The sequence below is a fragment of the Asparagus officinalis genome, chromosome 7, assembly GCF_001876935.1.
Source record: "Asparagus officinalis chromosome 7, Aspof.V1, whole genome shotgun sequence".
NCBI lineage: Eukaryota > Viridiplantae > Streptophyta > Magnoliopsida > Asparagales > Asparagaceae > Asparagus > Asparagus officinalis.
The window spans coordinates 62,179,537-62,188,940 of NC_033800.1; the positions used below are offsets into that span (position 1 = coordinate 62,179,537).

Consider the following 9,404-nt stretch of genomic DNA (forward strand, 5'->3'; position numbering starts at 1 on the left):
GTGAAGGTAACTGTCCCTTCTGTTCCTTCCCTCCACCTCCACCTCCGCCTCCGCCTCCCTTTTGACTTTGGGGCTTCCCATTGTTATCCTTCTGTTGTTGCCCTTTTCCACCTTTGGCAGCTGCTTGCTGCTGCTTTTGATTTTGGAACTGGTTGTTGTTGTTGTTGTTGTTGGGCCCTTTAGGAGCCAGGATCTCTGCGTGTTTGCCAGACTTGGCAAGCTTTTTGATGAGGGTAGCAGGATCCACATTGCCTGTAACAGTCACCTTCCCCTGTTCTGAATCTATACTGGTCGTATAAACCCCTGAAATTATCAATCGTACAACAAAATTAAGAACTCATAAGCAGATATTTCATCAGTTGCATGTTGAAGAAGAAAAAGCCTAAAATTTCTAACTTTATACCCCAAAAAAAGGAAGCCAAGTGTAGGAGGTAACAGAATTATTAGCTACACATACCTTCAATTTTGTGAAGCAGTTTCTTCACCTTCTGCTTGCATCCTTCACAGTGAATGTTAACTTTAAGTACACAGCTCTGCAAATGGAGGTAAGAGAGGAAAACCCAACAGGAAACGTATAAGAAAAAGGCTAAAAAAACGGGAGAAATTTACAGCCAAGAAGAAAAAAGAATGGAAAAAATGCATCTTTTTGGTGGGGAACGGCATAACAACTATGTAAACATTACCTGTAGAACAGAAAACATGGCCAAAAGCAAAATGTGATAGAATGAAAGAGGAAATTTGACGTCATACAAAAAAAAGGGAAAAAAAATAAGAAGGAAGAGGAAAACATAGGGACAAAAGGATAAAAGTACCTGTATCTTGAGGAAATTGAGATCCTCTTGTTTACTCATACCTTCAGCTGAGAAGAGGAAGAAGAAGTGAAATGGGTCTCAGAAGAAGTAAGATGAACAGAGTGCTTCAGAAGACTAAGAGGCTAAAGAAGTGAAGAAGAAGAAGAAGAAAGAAAGAACAAAGAAAAAGCAATCCCAAGCAAGTAAAACAACCAAGGGTAAAGTTCTCTGCTTTCTTTCTTCCCTAGAGAGAGAGAGAGTTTCTTCTTCCCTTTCTTTAGGCTTTGTAGAAGGAAGAGAAGAAGAAGGGAGCAAGTAAAGAGACGGTTCTAAAAAAGGCCAAAAAACCCAGCTCCTAACCTCTCCCTCTTTAAGCACCCTTTATTTATACATTATTTTGCTTTTTTTTTTTTTGATTTTCACCTCCCCCTTATTGAATTTTCATTACTTAACTAAATACTAGAATTTTCACGCTTGAGTTCTGTCCCGTCATAAGTGCAACTATTTGCACTAACGCCCTCATAAACCCTTGATTAACTTGCCATCTGTCCTTGTTTTTGGCTTTAAAATGCACGAGTATCGTGAAACACAACGCAACTATACTTTAGTTTCGAAGGCATTTTTCACTTTTGGGTTTCTTGTTGCAGCTAGTCCTTCACGTTTTGGTTAACAGAATACTATCTCCAAATTGTATATGACCCCTTACAAGTCTATCGAATAATATTAGTTGTTTGAAATTAATTAGATTCCTCGTCATTTTCTGACAAAACATAACTATGGTATGCAGTGGCGGATCCACGCCCTATCATGTGGTTGTTCAAATTTTATTTTTTCAAGTACTACTATTGGAGACGTAAAAAAAAAATTAGTAAGAAAGCAAAAAACTATTTTTAGAGAAGCAAAAATAAAGAAAATAGGAGAAAAGTAGATATATAAAAACAATTATTTGGCTTATCTTCATAAATGGATACATTGAAAGAAAAAGAAGCAAAAAATAAGGTGGAGGTAAAAAAAGAAAGAAAATAAAGTAGAGAACTTGGTTGGTAATAGCAAACTAAGAAAGTTTTGGGAGTTTCGAACCTGTGACCTCTTAGAACATAGCAACACTAGTACCGTTGAGCTATAAGTCACTTATGTTTACTAACATATGTGTATAATATATATAGAAAACTTATAAATATGAGGTGGTTCAACTGAACCAGTTTGAACAGGCATGGGTTCATATCAGCCCGTGTTGATTTGCCCAAGAGGGCATGGCCCTTCGGGGTAGTGATGGGGTGAGGTGGAGACTACATGGAGAACAATTATAGAACTACGGTCAGCTTGATCCTGGTGAAGGGTACGTAGGCAGCCGCGGTATAGTGGCGCAGCTGGTTTGGCCGATTTTAGATCTCTGGTGATGTTCGCAGTGTTCTTCTGGTGTTCGTCCAAAATTTGAGGTTTATCAAATGATGTACGAATATATAGAAAACTTATAAATATGAGGTGGTTCAACTGAACCAGTTTGAACAGGCATGGGTCCGCCCCTGATGGTATGGCTGAGTTTTAACAATGACCAAGTTTAGGGAGTAAGCAAGAAATCGTTTCCCCTAATATTTGGATAAAAATATAGATAATTATTGAGTATTTTTGAAGGATTAAAATTTCGGTAGAAGGAGATGCTAACCTTAACTTTACACTCGCACATGCGTGTATACACGTCCACTAAAAATGTCCTTATGTCATGGCATATGTATTTCTGGAGAGCATACTTAATTTTATGTGAAGTCTTACGAGTTTTATGTATATTTAGATTTATATTTGGATGTTTTGATATTAATTTGGATAGTTTAGCCGAATTGTTAACATCCACATTGATAATTTTGTCTATTTTAGGAGAAGTGAGAGTTGGTCTCAAAGTACTTTTACTGTCCAAATTATTAGCAATATTATCCAACTTATTAATAATAAATATTGCGGTAGTATCATATGGGAAAAGGCTAAAATATCAAATTGGTATATTTATACGAACGTTTTTACCAGTTTAGTATTTTTAAAAAATCCGGCGAGAAATTTTGCATTTAACCTCCTTATCTCCCAAAATTATTAAATTTGTGTCATCTCTCTCTCCTTCTCCTCCTCTCCCATTCCCCTCTCCCTCCAACGCACCATCGTCCTCCTCCTCCTCTCCTCTGTCCCCATCTCCCTCCTCTGGGTCAACCTCGGCCCCCTCACCCCCTCCCTCTCTCTCCTCCTCCTCCTCATCCTCCTCACAGGATGTTGTTTGTGATGCAAGGCTTGCAAAACCTAGCTTCTTATTAGAAACCCTAGAATCATAAACCAGTTCATGTAATCAACGGGAGAGGAGGAGGAGGAGGAGAGGGGGGAGAGGGGAATGAGAGAGGAGGAGGAGGAGGAGGAGGAGGAGGAGAGGGAGGGAATTACCTTTGTACCCCTCTTAGTGCTAACTTTCTCTCTCCTGGATTTACTCCTTGTGGCAGATCCAGATCAAGTCACGTTCTCATTCGCCTGCTCGCCTAAAGAGATATGACCATGGTGGATATGACCGTGGTGAATATGCAGACATTGTTACCAGAGTAAATCCAAGTCTTCCAAAATTGAGTATATCACTGAGTTTGGAGGCAGATCGAGATGGCACAAATAATCAAAAATCGGGAGGAATCTCTCCCCCATCTTCTCCGTTGCATGCTGACTTATCTAATCGCTCGGGGCACTTAACCTTTTATACTTGAAAACATAGATTGGACAAAGTTATTCTCTCCTGCAGCTTATTCTGGTGGTCATTCTGGTTTCCATATACTGTATATTGGGGTTTTGTGGTAGTTGAACTATGGTTTAAACCATTCCAGCTAGAAGTTCCTATTTCCAAACGCTACTCGTTTAATTCACATAAATTACCTGGTCAAGTTTTGCCTTGTAGGCTGGCTGGGATATATGCTGCTGATTATTCATTTTGAATCTTATATTGGAATCATAAATGCTGTCCTAGTATCTAATTTAATTTGCAAACTTGAATTTTTCTAATGCTAGTACTTCGTCGTCGACCATTGCTAAATTAAGCAAGACTGCTAATGGTGCACCTTTAAAAGCTCAGCAAGGTTAGAAGAAGGAAACCCCTCAAGGTTGACCCAGAGGAGGGAGATGGGGACGGAGGAGAGGAGGAGGAGGACGATGGTGCTCTAGAGGGAGAGGGGAATGGGGGGAGAAGGAGGAGGAGGAGGAGGAGGAGGAGGAGGAGAGAGGGCACAAATTTAATAATTTTGGGAGATAAGGGGGTTAAATGCAAAATTTCTCACCGGAGTTTTGAGAAAAATACCTTATTAACAAAAAGGACGAACTTTAATGCTTTGTCATCGCCGGAGTTTTTAAAAATACCAAACTGGTAAAAGCGTTCGTATAAATATACTAATTTGGTATTTTAGCTTATGGGAAAACAATTGGAATCCTCCATAAAGAGGAGTAGGGGGAATGAGTTTAAAAAAGTTATTAGTATTGATTAGGGGGTAAAAAATAAGGACGAGGATGTGGCTTTTGGTTTCAGTGGTGGTGAGATGTTTTTTGTCAACTCTGAGGGCCTTGACTCTGTCTCTGGGTCTGAAATTGCGCGTGACACCAACAACTACGATGTTGTGTGTTGTGTAGGGCGGGGGAGACAGTGGGTGAATTTGAGTTTGGGTGAGAATAATAATGCAAGTAAGAACAGAAGGGGGGTAGAGAGAGGGAGAGAAGGAATAGTAAATGAAGAGAGAGAAGAGAGAGAGAGAGAGAGAGAGAGAGAGAGAGAGAGGGAGGAGGTAAAGACGAGGGCTGTCAGAGGCTCTCACGCTAGATCCGGTAACCGCAATTATCGTGTCATCAATGCTTCTCTTGTTTGTTGCTATCCTCCTCCTATTCCTGCCCCACTTCTTCCAATTCTCCTTGTCCACCTTCCATTCCCTTCACAACCCTCTAACCCTTCTCCCTACTTTCAAATTTTAGTTACGAGTTTTTTTTAAGATATCATGAGCTTTAAAAAAATAAAAAATTAAGTTTAAAATACATGGGTTGTATCTTAATAAGGCCTAAGCATTAAACAAACAATTCACAAGCCTTTGAAGTTGAGTTTTTAAGAGTAATTTGACGTTGTCTAGGAAGTGTTAACTGCAAAAAAAGAAAGAAAGAAAGAAAGGTAGTTCTTAGAGGGGAAGCATATTAATACAAAAGGTGAATTGGGCTTAAAGATACAAATAATAGTACTTGGGTTTAAAGATAAATGGGAGTAAACAAATGAGCCTAAAAGCAAAAACCCTTATTAATTAAGTAGCAATGGTCAAAGACTCAAATCCAAACAATAATTTTAGGACGAAAAAAGAGGTTGCGACTTGATCTACACGCTTAAGAGCAGCTCCAATGGGGCTGCAAAACTGGATTTTGCAGCCGCGAAGCCCTCCAACCAGCCTCCATCTCCGGCTGCATTTTGCAGCCGAAGGGAATGAGGCTGCAAATATGCAGCCTCTCCCCAAATTTTGCAGGTGGTTGTAAATTTTTCTAAATACCCATTTTCCCTTTTAATGCTTTATAAACAATTACTTATTAATTCTATATCCTTTTTGATTAGTAATTAGTAATTTAAAATCAACATAAGTTTATTTCCACTAATTATTTTAAATAAAAATTTTACAGTTGGAAATGTCTTGTCGATACCTTCAAAATAAGACTAATATTGAATAATATTAATTAAAATATAAAATTCCAAAAACTAAATAATTAAAAATGAAAATATATTAGAAAATTTTAGTATTAATTTATAATATAGTTTATATTTTATATTAATTCATATAAAATTTTTAATATTTTATGTTTTTTATATTTTCAAAATCATTTCAAGTATCTTATAAATAATCATTTAAAAAATATAAATGGAGTTTCATATAGAGGGGAATGGTTGGAGTTACCCCTCTAAAAAAGAATATTCAGGAGAATATTCTTTGGGGTTGCTGCGTTTCTCAGCCTCCCCGTTGGAGAAGCTCTGGTAGGAAAGAAATTTGTATAATAGTGAAAACTGAGCTCGGAAAGAATATAAGTTTACACATAGATAGATAGATAATGATGATGAGAAGTGGAGCGTGCAGCAGATGATAGCACACAATAATTTAGATATGGTGTTGAATTTGTAGGTTAAAGAGATACATGGCAATGGCACCGGGGACAGAACTCACTCTCACAATTTTTTCCCTCACGAATATGACATGGTCGGAGCTCCTGATCCTTGTTTTCTCTCCCTCTCCTGTTTAAAAAAATTCAAATCTAGCACATTCTTTGAATCATTGCTTTTGCAATTAAGAAATTATAAAATTTCTAAGTCTTAACACGCACAATGTAGTGAAGGATTGGCGAACATGGCCAAGAACAGTTTAGGAAACAGACAGAAAAACTGCCAGAGAGTTGGCCGGTCGACATGAGTCCGCTGCGGTCGACCGAAAACATGCACGAAGTTCAAGAGGATTTCTGGATGTGAGGCGGTCGACCGCACGGACCCTGTAATTAATTTTGGTCTCGAGATGAGAGTCGGTCGACCGCAACGGTCGACCGTGAGGACCCTATAGGCGTTTTTGCTTTCTATCGTGAGGGTGCGGTCAACCACTTAGCGGTTCTAAGTTGGGTTATAGGTTTTGACCCGGTTCTTTTTTGAGTTGATATATAATCTTAATCCTAATTAATTAGGGTTAAACAATGACTTTTTGATTAGTCTTTGAGAGGGGATTATTACATCTAATTGTGGGAGATTTGTGAGAGATCTAGAGGTTTTGTTTTAGGGTTTATTTGAGAGATTTGTATCCCTATTTTTATTCTCTTGATTTCTAATAGTAAGAACTCCCCCCTCATTATCCCGTGGACGTAGGCAACTTGCTGAACCACGTAAAATTCGTTTGTTTTGCTGTGATATTGTGTTTGGCTTATTAGTTGTGATTTATCTCGTTCTTATTCGTGTGGTTTCAAGCTTCCACGTCGCACAACATGTAGTTCAATTATTTTATAGAAGTAAATTACTTTCTTAGGTTTAACAAAGATGAACATGGAACTTAAATTTCAATTACGTAAAAGAGTGGCATTTATCCCCCTTTCTTAATACCTCTTTTGAAAAAGCTATGGGTGAATAGTTAGGATGAATTGCTCATTAGAGCATCTCCAACAGCTTCCTTATTTACCACTTTTGGAGAATTTAGTTAGGTTTTTGGTCCAACAGATTCCCCATCTCATTCCCCAAAATAGGGATGGAGGAGAAAAAATGGGGAAGCTTCCCCAAATCTGCAACATTCTCTAAATTTTTGGAGGAAAAAATGGATTCTTCAAAATGGGGAAGCTGTTGGAGTTGGTGTAAAAATAATTTGAAGAATATGACTTTTGCTTCCTCATTTTGGAGAAAATTTTAGAGAAGCTGTTGGAGATGCCCTTAGATATTTCATCTATCCCTTTTGGTATCACGCACGACACGGATATATTAAGCCAAACATAATCATTTTCGCATTATTTTATATTCTAGTGTGTTGCAAGACATGCTAATGTGAACAATATATTCTCTCATTTTCTTAGTTCATTTTATTTCGTTGTTCAGTATTCTCACAGCATTGAACTATTTGCTATAACTTCTCTCATCCTAAATCGCAAAATCGTGCTTATTCGAAGCATGGAAGTCAAGTTTTAGTTTTGTCCCTATAAATGCAATCTACCGTTAAAATGATGATGTTGATAAAATAGTATGTCTCATGAAGTTTTTGTTTTTTAGTTTTTATGCATGATGATGTTGGTTTTAGAAAATAGCAATCTTGATAAACACAAGGGAACATATGTTATTTTTGATGGTGGGGGGGGTGGGGGGGGGGGGGGTAGAAATGGCAGAGATCAAGTATATGGCAGTCGACAGTTTGGCGTCGACCGCGTCGGTGCACAGACCTCTCTGTGCGTCTGCATCTTTGGCGGTCGACCGCGGTATTCTCTGGACTTTGGGGCCTGTTCTGGAATTGGTGCGGTCGACCGTGGCAGTCGACCGCGATGGCATCGCAGTCGCATTGCCACGACGTTCGGACTGCCACAGACGGTTTGGCCTGGTTCTGTTTGCAGACCCGTTTCGTTTGGGTTTTCTATAAATACCCAAAGTCACGGTTCTAGGGTTAAGGCAAGAGGGTTTTAGCAGCCATTGTGGAGGATTTCTTGGGCTTCTATTGTTAGAGCATTTGGGAGAGATCAAGAGTGATTTGAGAGGGTTTTATGTGAGATTTGTAATCCTAGTTGTATCCCCTTGATTTCTAATAGTGAAAACTCCCCTTGCCCCGTGGACGTAGGCATCTCGCCGAACCACGTTAAAACTGGTGTTGATTGTTTGTGCTATTGATTTGGTGTGTTTGGCTTTCTCTCTCGGCGATTTGGTATTGGATCTCGGCACGGGGTTTTTTCCCAACAAGTGGTATCAGAGCTCCGGGCAACGCTTGGGCTTTTTGGAGGTGTAGATCAGTTGGGAAGTTCATTTAGAGCTTTGGTTGGTGATAAAGGTGGAATCTTTGTGGTAAAAATTCTATCTTTGGTCAATCTTGGATCTATTTCTTGTTTGTTCCGCAATTGTTATTAGGTGCTTTGAGATATATGGCCGAGAAAGATAAAAGTGGGGAGTGTTCTTCTAGTGTGAAGACCGTTAAAAGTTTGAATTTCTATTCTATGAAGATAGATGTGGAGAAGTTCGATGGCACAAATAATTTTGAACTTTGGAGATGCGAAGTCTTGGATGCGCTAAATGCGCAAAATTTGGAAGATACGTTAGAGTTGGACGAAAAACCGAACGACATTGATGATAAGGTTTGGAAGAAAATAAACAGAACGATGTGTGGTATGATTAGGTCTTGTCTTACTCAAGATCTAAAATATGATGTGATGAATGAGACTTCGGCAAAGAAGATTTTTAGGTCTTGTCTTACTCAAGATCTAAAATATGATGTGATGAATGAGACTTCGGCAAAGAAGATTTGGGAGGTCCTAGAGGGCAAATATTTGACGAAAAGCATCAAAAATCGTTTGCATTTGAAGAGGAGCCTTTATCGCTTCCAATTGAAGAAGGGGACATCCATTAGTGATCACACGAAGCTACTTACAGATTTGATGAATGTAGATGTTATAGTTGAAGATGAGGACAAAGTATTATTGTTATTGAGTTCTTTGCCCGACGAGGAATATGAGACATTTGTCCTCACTCTTATTAATGGGAAGACATCTCTTTCGTATAGTGAGGTCACCGCGACTCTTGTGAATTATCAACTTCGAAAGAAGGACAATGAGGCTTCCATTGAGCCGGTAGCGGGGGCATTGATTGTAAGAGCTAGAAGTTCAAACCGTGGTAGGAGGTCGTAGTCTAGAGGGGGACATCCTACAGTTTGTAGGAATCAGTATACCTTTTGTAAAGAGGATGGACATTGGAAAGCCGAATGCCCAAAATTACAAGCCGGGAAGAATAAGGGGAAAGCTATTCAAGCTTCAGAGTTGAATGTTGCCAATGCTAGTGACGACATTTCAGATTCAGATTCTTTGGGCTATTCATGCCCAGCTCTTCCCTCAGTTGGTGTGGCTGACTCCACCGAGTGGATG

The 9,404-nt window shown here is 39.0% G+C and overlaps 1 protein-coding gene across 1 annotated transcript in view; it reads right to left on the reverse strand.

The window, feature by feature from the left end:
* LOC109847242 (heavy metal-associated isoprenylated plant protein 32-like) overlaps nucleotides 1-1,151 on the reverse strand; it is a 5,051-nt gene extending 3,900 nt beyond the window's left edge. Inside the window, 3 exon segments of the mRNA XM_020416478.1 lie at nucleotides 1-303; nucleotides 458-533; nucleotides 813-1,151. The exon segment at nucleotides 1-303 is cut by the window's left edge and continues 5 nt beyond it. Of these exon segments, the coding sequence (XP_020272067.1) occupies nucleotides 1-303; nucleotides 458-533; nucleotides 813-851 (418 nt within the window). The 5' untranslated portion in view covers nucleotides 852-1,151.